This window comes from Diadema setosum, chromosome 5 (assembly GCF_964275005.1).
Source record: "Diadema setosum chromosome 5, eeDiaSeto1, whole genome shotgun sequence".
Taxonomy (NCBI): Eukaryota; Metazoa; Echinodermata; class Echinoidea; order Diadematoida; family Diadematidae; genus Diadema; species Diadema setosum.
The window spans coordinates 741415-756321 of record NC_092689.1 but is presented as its reverse complement, the minus strand read 5'-3'; the positions used below and the strand labels follow the sequence as shown (position 1 = coordinate 756321).

The 14907-nt window shown below is 36.5% G+C and overlaps 1 protein-coding gene across 15 annotated transcripts in view; it reads right to left on the bottom strand.

Moving 5' to 3' along the window:
* LOC140228490 (CUGBP Elav-like family member 1-A) overlaps positions 1–14907 on the bottom strand; it is a 135377-nt gene that overhangs the window by 1857 nt on the left and 118613 nt on the right. For 12 of the 15 annotated variants that reach the window (XM_072308707.1, XM_072308714.1, XM_072308713.1 and 9 more), the window contains 4 exons: positions 10558–10704; positions 7358–7435; positions 6188–6331; positions 5385–5513 (listed from right to left, as the gene is read on the bottom strand). In XM_072308707.1, the coding sequence (XP_072164808.1) occupies positions 5386–5513; positions 6188–6331; positions 7358–7435; positions 10558–10704 (497 nt within the window). In that variant the 3' untranslated portion in view covers position 5385. The remainder of the gene's footprint in view (positions 1–5384; positions 5514–6187; positions 6332–7357; positions 7436–10557; positions 10705–14907) is intronic. The other 3 variants (XM_072308716.1, XM_072308718.1, XM_072308721.1) reach the window with 1 other exon arrangement.

The window sequence follows — 14907 nt, the reverse complement described above, 5'->3', positions numbered from 1 at the left end:
AGAGAAAGAAAAAAACAAAGACAGAATAGAAAAAGCAGGGTTAGACAATGAAACATTAACAATGGCAAAAAGTAAACAAAGAGCGTTGTTTGTCGTGTCAATGATTCCCATGTACACAAGATTCCCATTTGAGGAGAGAATGATACAGAGTAAATATGGCTACTACAACTACAAAGCATGAGGACAAAAGGACTGCACTGTATGTTAAGACACAAATGTTGGTAGTCTTTTCCCTTACTGCTAATGACTTACTGCAGAATCTCAAAGATTTCATGGCAGTACTTTTCATAGAGTTTGATTGGGTTCAATATCTGTAACAGAAAACTTTTACCATGAACATAGACACAGAGAAAGCATGAAAGAGGCCATGTAAAATAAAGTACCATAAAGTGCTGAATGATTTATCAATAATCAAATTGTTGATAATTAATTTGCATACATTTGATGCTGTGATTGGTTGATATATGCAAACTGCTTATAAATGATATAAGTGATGCATAAGAAAGCACAACATCTGGCTTGAGAAGCTACTTGGGGATGTTTAAAGCTTGAATATATGATTGCAGTAGTATGATGAGCACAGCCATTTGTACAAGTCTCCTCAAGGTGGACATATATATTTGTAAAGCAAAGTAAATAAAGAGCACTATTGGGTTTGTGTTTTGTTTTAACATAAATCTGTTCATTTGAAATGTACTTGTCCAGCAGAAGGTCATCAAATCATCATCTGCCACACCCATTGAAAAAAAAATGGAAACAAAGAGAATTACTTTTAGCTGCATGTAGTTGTCATAACACAACACTTATGTATGAGCTCATAAAAAAACTTACAATAAAACAAAATGTACATATTTGTTTGAGATTCACATAGTATTAATCCCATGTGTCTGCCTTGTAAAGATCAGCTCTCAAAGATACTTCTCTGTAAGCATTTAAAAAAAAAAAGCCTGGAATTTAGTAAAGAGAAATCCATTTTCAGCTTTGTGCATCCCATTTTTAAAACAATTTTTGTTTTGCTATGACAGAATCTGAATCAATTGTCACCCTCTGTGCAAATGTATTGTAAAATTGCCACTGCCAATGTATATCTTAACTAACTTGATGGAAAAGGGAACCAGTGGGAATTGAACCTGTCATCTACTGCTTTCCGGGCAGCAACACGATGAACACAGAACAAATACTCAGGCTCTTAAATTTCAACATTTTAGTATTAAATAGCCCAAAGCTGCCACCACTTAATTTTTGTTCTGATCTAAAACAGAGCAAGCCTTTCTCTGAAATGACATGACAAACGAGCAAACAAGGCATACATACATTGTACATAACATTGATGAAAGAATGATGAAGGTTGCTATGTTCATGTCTATGCTGTCAGGATTTCAATTCTACCTCTCATATTGCCATTCCTCTCACAGGAGGTTTCCCAGAAACCATCTATTCTTCCACATTCTAGCATGTCACAAACACCAACACTACTATTATCATGATGTCTGTTCTCTAGACAGAATCCACACTTTTTTCCTTCTTCTTCTTACTACCTGGACGTATCTTTTTCAGACAAACACACAACAACATGATACAGTAATTTGTTGCAACTGTTTCTTCTTCTTCAAACAAAGAGCCAGCAAGGTAGCAGAAGTGAATATTTGGTTGGACTGTGAATAACATAATGATTAGCAACAAGCTTGTAGAGATACAATAACTGGGCAAAACCACTTACAAAGAACAGGAAGTAACAGCAAATCTATTTAAAAATGATCACAGCACAACAGTATGCACTACATGATTGGAAAGCTCTCCCTGGGAGTACATTAACTACAACACATTGACACACATTAACCATGCTTTTGTTTTCAAGGAGTTGGGATAGTAGTATGTGGATGTGGTTAAAGTGGAGGAGCATATCATTTACAAGACAGGCTGTGCACTTGTCCTTACTGGAAAACAAACTCTGTCAGCAAAATGGATAAACAGTTAACTTCCAAGACAATTTCAAGTCATTGTGTTTTATTCTTCTGTACTATCTCTGTTCATTTATACTGGTTGTAATGGTTAAATGCCTTTCCCAATGTGGGTTTTCCCCCCATACAAAGATGGATTAAAGTAAAAGGCAAAGCCTAGGCAGCATTTGCTCTCTATGATGAAGTGGTAGAACTGAAAACAGAATTAGTCACATGGTGCAGGAGTGAGATGCTGTCAGGGCAAACACTGTCCATGTGTGTTTTAGAAACACATCTTGTATCTAAAGATCTAGTGGTAGCACAATACAAAAGTGCCTAATATTAGCAGCCTCCTCTTAAAAGTCATCACTCTCTTTCATTTCCAAATCTGGCTTACTGGTTGTCTATGGCAGTCAATTCTGGGCATCTTAAGAGCCTTGTGGTAAATGCCTCTTGAACGGACTCTTGAGGCAGGGCAATTTAGTCCTCTCCCCATCTGTCTCCAAATGACAGCACTCTACATCATCACCCATCTCCCTCTCCCCCTGGCAATCCATCAACCCTCAGACTCACATCAAGCTCCAAACTGCTCTATTGGTAACACATTAAAGAACCAGAATGACCCAATAATCCTATATCAATGTGAAAAGAAGCTTGCCCAATGGAGCTGATCAATCAAGTAGTAGGCTACTAATGTAATCAGGGTAAAAACCAGTTGACCATCTCTTTCAAGGTTCCCCTTCCTACGGCTGTTGAGACAGGCTGAAACCTTGTGAATACCTTACATGCTGGAGGAAGACAGTATTTTGACATTCCAATACCTTAATAGGACTACTCTACTTCAGAAAAGCAAAGAATGAGTCCCTTCTGACTCTGAATATGCTGTGCTTAAATGACTGATTAAATACACAACAAATACATACAGATATTCATACGTGGGAAGCACACACCTATAGTTCATGAAGAGAAGATTTCTCTTGTAGGACACTTAAAGAAAGCAAAATAATTACTTGATATTGATACATCTATCAGGAAAGTGTGCCAGAAAATTTAGTATTCATACATCATTTCGAATCCTGGAGACTGGTAAAGTTTAGGGATGAGATCTACAGATTGCACAACTACACTTATGGCCAGTTCATTGCACAGCAGATTCTTGTTACATAGAAACCTACAAGCCATTGAATACCAAACATAGATACCAATGTTTTACTTCATGGACTGACTAAAAAGAATATCTGTTGGAGTGAAATGTTGCAGGTTCATTTTTAAACAAAATTCCACTGTACTGTTTAGAAATAGGAGGCACTTTGGGTATACTTGTCTTTTGCAAGGCACAATAACAGGGTTTCCACACTGACATGCAATATAGACTTGAGCGTAGAAGTGTGATGCCGTAGTCACAGTGTCAAACAAAGAATTGGATTCAAAAAGAAATTAAGCACAAAAATATATTTTCCTTCACTTCAACATTTTGAAGTCCAATTACACAGTCATGATAGCTTACTGCTCTGCAGAACACACATTCAAATATAAAATACCTTCCTTCAAGTAGTTTCATTAATGTAATGCCTACTGCTTGATACTGCTACAGTACAAGTTAAAATTTCATCAAACTCCCAGTATCCAATATAAAATTCTTTCATCCACCTTCAACCAATACTCTAACATGATGAATGCATCAAGAAAGTGATTTGTATCTTTCCGAGTCTGCATTTAACAATATTTCCTGAGATGGACAGTGAATTTTCTGAATTCAACATAAATAACAGTACACAAATTCTTTACTAAGCACGTGAACAGACTCTTCCTGAGATAGTGTAGAACAGGTCTATCAATCACTTAAGTACAATTTGACAGCATGTTCAAGTTGGCATCATAGAAGAGAGAATTCAAATGAACTGATGGTAGAGTTATCCTCAGACTTGGACCACAAGGAATAAAGTAATGGAATTTAAAACCAGTAATCCTTGGTTTCAGGAATACACAAGTTGTATCCACATCAAACTGGCAATGGTTGTGAGGCCAACTTCTTACATGTCTCCCACTGAACTATTCACAAATCTCTATTTCCTAGTTTGACATGAAATCAATATGAATATGATATACAGTAACATGAGAACCAAATTATTTGACCATTGCAACTACCTTGCAACTACTCATAAATAGTTACAGTTGCTCTATCATCCACAAAAATCATATTCTAATATCTATGCAATCAAACCAATGGGAGGGCAATGGGATGATTATGACATTTGTGTCTCCTCTTCTAATTTGTGTATCTTTGGATAAAACATGCTAAAGTTTAGTATTCCATAACTTTCTTAACTTTTGTTCAATTTTAACAAAACTTTATTTAGAAAAGTCAATTTGAACAAGGTGAAGAATAGAACAAAGAGGATGTCTTCTTCACCAGTGTGTAGAAGCTATGATGATAAACTCATTCACTCATCATTTGTATTGAAGCCAAGTCATGCCTATGCAAAAGAGCAAGCTATTGTTGACGATGTGTACTGAACCACATAGATGAATTCCAGGGAAATGTAAATATTTAATGACATCATGTCTGTGAAATTTGTAGATCACATGATACTTTTGATTGTGTAGTCAGTCATCATGTAAGGATTGAATATTACAGATTCATCATAATTTCATTTTCTCTCGCTGATACATGGACCAAGTTTAGAAGGGTAGCTGTCACTGGCTCCTGTCGAGTTTTACTATCATTTATTGCGTCCCCATCGCATTTGACACCAAATACTGTACATGTATCTACTACATACATGTACTGTACGAGCTGAAATTTTCGCGGTGGTCTTATTTTCGCGAATTTTGCGAATCGCCTTTGAACCGCGAAAATAACAACACGTGAAAATAACAACGCGCAAATAACTAAGTTCAGTTAGACCCTCGCAACCGCGAAATTAACAACACGCAAAAATGTCCTCCAAGTAGCAATTCGCGAAAATATCTGTACCTGAAAATTTCAGCTCGTACAGTATGACTTTTCCTGGGGGGGGGGGGGGCAATTTTTAGGCAAGACTGGGGAAAGAAATATTATCTCTGGCACCCTTAATTTGAAGGCATAAAAGTCATGATTTGCCAGGTGAAAGCATGCTATGTTTGATTCACAGTCAAGGTCACTTTAAATACTTCTCAGCTTTCATTTCCACAACTGTTCTTTTCATTATCAAATTTTCTATGCCAAATATATGATTCTGTCAATCAGTCAATTAGAGCATAAATTTTGAGAGCAACATCTCATCAAAAATACCACTGCCTGAAACATGACTGCATCATCAGTATATCCTATCCACTAACTTTAACTGTTTTATGATGTGTTTGTTCATCTATATTTGTCTGTATGCATGGTATGTCCATTGTATGCATGCATGTATATGTATAGGGCCATAATATGCCTACATGCATGTATATGTGACTCACCTTAGTAGGGCTTGCTGGCTTCTTTGGATCTTTTCAGCTGGACTTTTAATCTCTTGGTTCCCACAGAGAAACCATTCATGGACTGGATGGCAGTTTGTGCTGAAAGTGGCGAGTCGTAGCTTACGAAACCTAGTTCAATGTCAAGGTTGACAAATGATGATGATTTGAAGGGTCACAATAATGATAATATCTGTGCTTTCTTCATGCATGCATTTTGCAATATTCCAATTTTGTGAATGATATACTCACATTATCAATGGATTATAAGGTCTAGTAGAACAGTTTACTGCCATCATTTCCTAAACCTAGAGTAATGCACATATTTCAGAGGAAGGTTCTGCAAAGGTGAAAGTCCTCTGTGGCATGCTTCTCCAATGTCAGCAGAATTTTGGGTGCTTAAATGATTTGGTAAAAATTTACACCCATATACCAAAGCGTCAAACAGCGAAAAAAAAAAAAAAAGTATTCACTAAACTACATGGTTCTATGAATGACTTAGGTTCATAAGTGCTTTGAGATAGAAATATAATGTTAGAGGATATTGATAAATGTAGTCATGAAATCAACACAATGTTAACAAAAGGCTTACATCACATAATATATAATTTCAGTAATTTATGATAGCTGTACATATAGGCCTATGGCTTACAAAATTGTAATACTTCACATACACTGACTGAAGTATCCAACATTATACCATATAATGAAACTAAGCTGATGAGCTACACAATAATTTGAATTGCCATAAGCAGTAGCAGCAATCAAATATATTCAAACCACTATCACCATAACCTGGTACTCACCAAAACATTTGCTGAGGTTTGTGTTCTTGTCAATGAAGACTTTCGCACTAAGTATGGCTCCATACGGTGAAAACATGGAGACCAAGTCTGAGTCTGTGTAGTCTTGGGGTAGGTGGTATATAAACAGGTTGGCTCCCTCAGGACCTACAGAGATAAAAGTCACAATAGTTCTTTTTCCATGTTTGATTACCATGAGCTTTACACAGATTTATCAATGCCATGTCAAGACAAATTTGAATGTGTCTGCTGGAATAGTAACTGATTAATATTCTGCATCAAATATCCTTGGAGTAATACAATATTGGTCCCAGTGAAATCAACCAGTACTATACGAGCTGAAATTTTCGCGTACAGATATTTTCGCGAATTGCTACTTGGAGGACATTTTCGCGTGTTGTTAATTTCGCGGTTGCGAGGGTCTAACTGAACACAGTTATTCGCGCGTTACTTTCGCAGTTCAAAGGTGATTCGCGAAAATAAAACCACCGCGAAAATTTCAGCTCGTACAGTAACATGTTCTAAAAGCCACATTACAAGTGGCAATAATAAATGATTACCTACAGGAATGTGTATATGTGTGTGAGAAAATTCAAACATGATAACAATGGCATGTCTTGTATTTCAATGAGAATATACTCAGTATTGCTTGGATTCAGGAAATACTCCAATCAAAAACAAAACTACAGAAATATAAATACATATAGAAGATGGGATAGGACTTTGCTTGTTCACTTCCCTTGATTTGAATAGTAGATATCAAATCATCCATCTTTTGGCATCTCATACCCTGCATCGCAGAAATCATGAGTTTAGCAGGTTTTTAAGTTGATTCATTCATTGCTTTGTCAGTTCTCATGCAGGTCCAACATCTGTCAATCATACGTGGGGAAATGTTACTTTGCATCAGTAGTGGATTGGCTGAACCCAAACAAGGGATGCATATGGAATGGATTGGGTAAACTCCAACAAGGAATATATACTGTATCAATAGTGGACTTGGTAGACCCCAAGAAGGGATGTATCAGTAGTGGATTGGGTAAACCCCAACAAGGGATTTATCAGTAGTGGATTGGGTAGACCCCAACAAGGGATTTATCAGTAGTGGATTGGGCAGACCCCCAACAAGGGATGAACCAAGAGTGGATTGGGTGAACCCCAACAAGGGAATACCTTCTTTCTGTTTCTGATTGGTGGCAGCAGCCTGCTGCTGGAAAGCGCCGATGGGTCCAAAGCCGTTGGGGAATTGTGCTGTGGAAGCAAGAAGTACATTGGCAGGCAGGATAAAGCAACATGTCACAGCAAGTAATCTTAAGGCACACACAGCAACTACTCAAAGCAAGGCATAGTGCTTAAAGGGAAAATTAATTCCCATGATATTGACTTGTAGCAGCTCCAACTGCAAGTTATAGTATGTTGTTTCTGAGTGTGCAATGGTAACACTGAGTAAAATCTCACATATCTCAAGGTAACTTCAACGAAATATTCACTCCTTTGGTTATGATATACAATGAGATAATTTAGGGCTCCTTAAATAAAGGAAAAAAAATCAATTCTTGTTGAGAAGATGGGATATAGCCCTGTGGGGCATGGTATTAAGTTGATTACTATGCAAGAAAGAAGTCAAGTGAGGTAGAGCATCTTAGCAATCAAGAGTAAAGGTAAGAAAGACCTTGACCAGGTCTGAGAATCTCAAACAATGGTACATGTCATAAAGACATTACCAAATTTCATATACTATCCCAAATCTTCCAAATTCAGATACAAATCACAAAAATCTACAATGTACATGTATTTCATGCACTTATCTATGCATAAAGTGTCCTATTTTTTTTTTTCTCTCTCTCTCTCTATATATATATATATCATACATGACATCACTTTTCAATGCATTAAAAAGAAATGTTACAGAGCTTTATCAAATAGTCATGTCTAGTGAACTGGAATACATACAATGCAGATTTCGCTTTTAAATACAGGATTTGCTTATTTGCTTGTTGGAATTCCAAGTAAGGGACACATTACCCTAAATCACAATACCATCTGTATGTACTTCAGGAAAAATAATAAGGAGACACCTTCTTTCAGATTAAGACAAATAAGGAAACATTAGCAAACCCAGGAAATATAAAAGGCTTGCAGGTTGTCATGATAAATACCAGGGGTATATCATATAAAGTAAGCTACTAATGACTATGCAAAATTAAAATTTTCTTCACTGTTTATATGTGCATTGCACATGACTTTTTAAAATTCCATTGTTTGAGATGAACTGATCTTTAAGTCTTGTTTAGGGGATATTGAGTGCTTGACAATGAAAGGCATTCAAAAGAATTTCATTATTGAAAACCTTTGCACTTGAACACAAGGGGATTTGTCAAAACAATTTGTTGTACTTGAATGAATAGAGGGATACCAAGTAAAAATAGTTGTGGCATAGATAAAGAAGACAACACAAACAAATAAGACATAACATGGTTTGAACCTCATTAGAGGTGTCTTAATGGCTTGTGGTCATTTTGGCAAGCTTCTTACAACAGACAAAATCTTCTTTCAAAACAAATTTCTCTTCACCATTAAAAAATGTACCACATAAACAATGAATTACTGGTAGGTAAAAGTTTTTTTTTTTCCTCTCTTTCAAATAACAAAAAAGTGGCAAATGCAATGCAGGAAAACATAAAAACATTGATCCTAAAACCACAGAAAATATTGCAATTAGGTGACTTTGTTGAATTTGAGTCATTCCAGTTGTGAAATTTAGAGACATGTGAGTGAGTGTTAATCAAATAATGCCATAAAAATATCCACGTCATAACTTTTCTTGACCTCAAGTGGTTGAACTTCATCACAGCAAACAAGACATGAAGTAGGGGGTGAAAAAGCCACACCAAGCTTAAAACAACCGAATGAACAAATACAACCATTGATTGAATATGGGGAATTTTGGTTAGATTTTGATGATATGTTAACATAAAACACAACAACACGCAAAACACCAAAGAGAGAGGCCAAGATCTGGGAGGAGTGGATTTATTTCAATTTCAAGGATTATGGGAAAAACACAACAGAAAACGAGACGGCACTCTTCCCAAATTTCAGGATTAATCTGGTAAAAAATGGAAACCACATGGGCTGGCCATCCTAATGAGTCAACATGGCATTCACAGAAGTGTCATGCAATGGATTTCTACATATTCTTGAATTGGTTAAGCAGGAAGATCTCTGTAATACTGAAGATTTAAACTATTCTCAAATCTTGAAGACACTGCATGATTGGCAGGGGGAAAAAGAATGGGGAGAAAGGACATACCAAAAATGTGTTCTGCTGATCTTGTAAGGGGGCGGAGGGTGATCACAAAGGCTGATTTCTTTTCTTTAGACTTGCAGAAAATATACTTAATTATTTTAGTTGAATTAGATAGTTTGGATTTTAAAAGGGGAAAGGGTAGATGAATAAGAGGAAAACTGATAAAATATGCCACAATTATTTTCCATAAGTGCATCATATCTGCTCATTTTGGTACATTTTCTTTTTAGGAGGAAAAGACAGCAGTGGTTATATTAGACAACTTGAAATGAATTTGACAATCTTAAAAGGTCTCTTTGAAGATAATGATAAAAAATGAAAATAGCCAACTTGATTATTGGAGGGGAAACGCGTCAAAGCATATCATGCACCTCAACATCAGGCACGAAGGACTGCTTCCACTATTACATTACTGAAGACATTATTTTTATGTTTCTCTCACGAATATGTGAAAAGCTTTGGACAGGTAAAAAATAACACTTTGTGAGTGAGTCACACAGGAATGATTTTTTGATCAATTGATTTTCATATTGTGAAATCCATCTTTCTTATCCGCACGTTGGTGACAAATATTGGAAAACCTTAGTATTTTGTTGGAAAGATTTCTTAAACATCTGACTGATCACAAATCCTGTTAGTGGTACATTTAAACAAAGTGGTGACATTGTGGTTTACAACATGTTATGTGTATCCTTGACGAGAAAAATAAAAACAAAAAAGATACAATCTCCAGAATGTGAAGAACATGATTAGTCATACACTGTAGACGTAGAGTAAAACATGTAATCTGAATTTTAGTTTGCAGTTTTTAATTTGATACATAGCCTGTTTCAAATGGCTGACTTTTATACCCAGAGTATCAAGCGCCAACACATGATTGTAAAGCATTCATTGTTGCAGGGGAAGTAGATTCTTTTCCTTTTTTTCCCTGGGAAGAAAATGGGAATGACCTTACCCCTAATTGTAATCAATACCCATTATGATCAACAGCTATTGTTGGTTAATAATTTGCCTCTTTTGTTCTTTCCTCTGTTTTCAAAAATAGTTGTCGAGAAAAACCAACCTGCGTACTGCTGGATTCCTGAATAAGCCTGCGTCAGGGCGTTTAAGTCAATATTAGCTGTTGGGGTGGTCGTGCCCCCGCTTCCTGCCAAACCGGCTGCAGTGCCCAAATTACCGACCCCAGCGACAGTGGTGGACAGCCCTGTGCCTGGGTTAACGTCGGGTAAGATCAGGTCACAACCGGGGGTGAAAGTTGAAGGGTCATCATGGTTCAGGGGTGGAAAAAGACAGCAAATTTCTTTGATGGAGTTCAGAAAAAAGTGCATGCATTTTCTATCCTCGTCGACAGATGACTTTTTCTTTGTTTTTCATTTTCCATTACAAATTAAAATGGATGAATGATATGAATGAAAGAAAATGCTATTTTGAAAAATATGGTCTCGAGTCAGGAAATATTGATTCAATGGTGATGCAAGTGATTTGAAATAATAACATGGAAAAGAAGCCTGTTATCAAACAACTACGGTGTGGATGTATCCCTTTAAAGCTGTCAGGAATGGGAATGTATTAGCATATTTTTGAGAAGGACTCATCAAAACCTGCACAAGATTGGGATTCATATTTCTTCCTTATGTCTTTTCTAAACCCCTCCCCCATCTATCTTGTCCTATGAAGATTTTGATGTGCCTGGCAGTGCTTTCATAGTTCTTATTTTTGTTTGTTTTTTTAAATACAAACGAAGAACACAAGGTAACCCTTATTAGTTCAGAACAAAGCAAAACATCAACACCATTTGACCACAAACAATGAATTCAGTGTTGACCACAGAGTCACTATCTACATACACAAGTTGGCAGTGAATTTCCAGTAATGTGCTCTTCAAAACACAAAACAGCATGTATTGCAGCAATTTTTGACAGTGCTCCAAATTGCATTTTGTGATTTTGTAAAACACACACAAGTTAACATTTCTCCAAGAGTGAGAGGACCAACATGGAAATGGTAATTTGGTTTCCCCGGCATGACAGAACAATAAGAACAAAACAACTTGACAATGCACTTTCAGAATGAGAAGATTCTGTGGTAGTGACAAGAATTGTTTGTGCAAGTGAATGAAACATAATTTCCAGTCGTGTTAAAACAATAAGGTACAAACATGTTTGTCTCTAGAAAGAAGGGGGAAAAAGATATCGAAGCACCTTTGAACAATGCTACAGAATTTTGTGCACAAGTTTGGTGGTTTAAAGAGTCTTGCAAACTGCAATATCGCAATCACTTCAGATGCAAAACCAGATTGCATTGGCAGACTCTAGTGCTAAAATCTATGCCTATTCCTCACTTCCTTTAAAGGGATGATCACACACTGCTGTTAAAGGATAAAAAAAACAACACAGAAATCAACAAATCGAATGGGAAGAAAACGACTGGGGCGCAGAAAACAGACAGGTAGTGGGTGGGGGGAGGGAAGGGTGAGCTGGAGGGAGGGATAGCGCATTCTGTAACTTGCAATCAAAAGAAGATAAAGAAAAAAAATATAACAGTTCCAAAGGCTTTTGGGGACAAATACCTACAATTACAAGCAAAATAAAACACATGGAAAAGTGAACAAAACTCTTCAAATTTCAAGACAATTTCATGGTATCTGCAGCAGGAAGGGAAATTGAATGACTACACATCAACATGAAGGCAATGAACCAAAAAAAAAAAAAAACCCAACAACACACAAACAAACATGATTTTAAATAAGAGCTATTACAAACATAACTTTTACAAACAGGTTAGATATCATCACATATTCTAAAATCTTGCACATGAGAAATAATAACACTTCAGAGCAAGTTGCCCATTTCTTGCATTACTTTAAATAAACAATGCTTGACCCTCTATGAAGGTCAAACTGTACAATGAACACAGTGAAATGACATGACAGGCAGAACATATCATATGTGACAGTACATTTGTATTAGTGGAGGGCAGGTGTGAGAATACAATTCAAGCAGCAAAGGCATTCATGAGGTTTTACAGCAAATTCAGGTATTAAAAGAAAGGATTGACATAATGAAAGACACAACAAAGTCAAAATGTACAAACATGCACAGTGATATATGCAATCTTACAGCCACAAACTCACTTTAAAAGCATAGCATGAGTTGTTTGGAAATCTTGATGTTCAAATCTGTTATAAAACAGTCTAGCACTGTCATCTTGTTTCAGTGGAGACCACTATGACATACTGTAAGCCCAGAAGTATTTGTGGCATGAAGTCTTCGCCAATGGGAGCCAATGGCCTTTTTTGTGGCATGAATTTCTTTTTGCTAATTGCCACTGGCATTCAATGCATATAGTGTAGACAAGAAATTTTGTGTGCAGTTTAATGACACATATCTTGGCTCTTATGAAATTTGTAAAATTTAAATACACTGTAAGGACACCTCACTGTAGAAGATTGACATCATTTATCATTGTCACTATCATTATCAAAGCCCTGTTTTTAGTGCTGCAATGACAACATGAATTTCATCTCCTTGATTAACCTTTATTTTCTGTCAAGTCCTAATGTGAATATTCATTAGACCTACTGACTGTGCATGACATGCTAGTATCATTACACACCTGCCTTGTCATATCTGAAACAAAAGGCATATCGGGAAATCACAGCTTTCGAGTTGATTTTTACCCTTACAAACAATGTGAGTAAAAGTTTATGTGCATAGAGAGGCTAGCCACCACTTAAATTTGAACCAAAAGAAGGCCAAGTTTGTAAGATGGAGCTGTCAATGTCTTCAATGAACTGTCAAACTCATTGAGGCAAAAGAGTAAATAGCAGAGGCAGGCAAAGCTGTAAACGACATCAGCATTTGCAGTAAATGTGACATGTCGAAAATTACTTTGTTTATCTGACCAGAAACTAATTGTCACGTTATTTGTCAGATCTTTTTCCTCTTATCAATAGAAATGCTATTAAGAAAGTAATGGACAAAATGACAACAGGCTCTGTGGCTGGATTGAAGTATGTAAATATTAAATGAAGACTTTTCATGTCATATATGACTGAAGACATTTTATAATTAAATGCAGGCATAAAGGAACAGGAATCTAATATTTCAGACAACAACAACAAAAAAAGATAAAACCATAACAACTCAAGTGTTTGGCTTTATTGTATGTATGACACATACACAAAGATAAACAAAAGTAATGATGGCTGGCATTATGTTCAGTAAGATGTTGTGAATGTCAGAACTACTGAATCATTTGAAAATAACTAGAAATGTCGCTACGGCGACTGGTGTATGCCTCCGCCATAATACATGGTTCTCCTAATAGGTCTATAGTAATATGTCTTGACAATGTGTGATGACAGTTTCACACAATTGGCAAAATATTAAAATGACAGGTTTGCCACAAATGTGCTGAATGTTCACTTTCCTAGAACTAGGTTCAATTGGATGAATGATTAAAACATCAAGAGTGCAGGTATTTGGGGGAACTGATGATTTTCACTTGACTTTTGACCCTTTTACAAGTTTATGCATTGAGTAATTTTCAAGGTATTGAGAAAAAGTATAATTTCAGTATCAAATGGTAAAATAGTATTATCGAAACCTGGCCTTTGACCTTTGACCCCACAGTTCCAAAGAGAATCACTGTTAGGTAGAACATGCATAAATATGTAAGTTTCATGACAATACCTTGAGTTATTTTTGAGATATGGAGGAAAAAGTGCAATTTAGCACTTTCACTTGACCTTTGACCTTTTGACCTTTGACCTTTTGGCAAGAAACTTCCCACAGAATATATATTGGGTTATACATGCATACATCAAGTTTTAAAAAAATCCTTCAGGCACTGCATAAATATAAGGAAAGTAGTTATATTTTGAGGAGTTGACCTTGACCTTTGACCCCCTGACCTTTGACCCATGACCCCCAACTTCCCTAGATAATCACTGCCCATCGGTACAAGCATATATACTAAGTTCCATGAAGATACCTTGAACCATTTGGGAGATATGGAGAAAAACATGAAATTTCAATTTTTTTTTTCACAAAATAACCTGTGACCTTTGACCTTTGACCCTGTGACCCTAAAATCCACACAAAGTATCATCCCCCAAGGATATACCCTCATACCAAGTTTGATGCAAAACCACCACACGGTTCTTGAGATATCGACAAAAACAAAACGGGACGGACGGACGTACGGAAGTACGGAAGTACGGACGTACGGAAGTACGGACGTACGGAAGTACGGACGTACGGACGGACGGACGACCCGAAAACATAATGCCTCCGGCCACTTCGTTGGCGGAGGCATAAAAATGGAAGCAGTATTCTAATCTACATTTTACTACCTTGTAGCACTACTCTTGATCTTAATGTACATCTCATACAGTCAAATCATTGTTCAA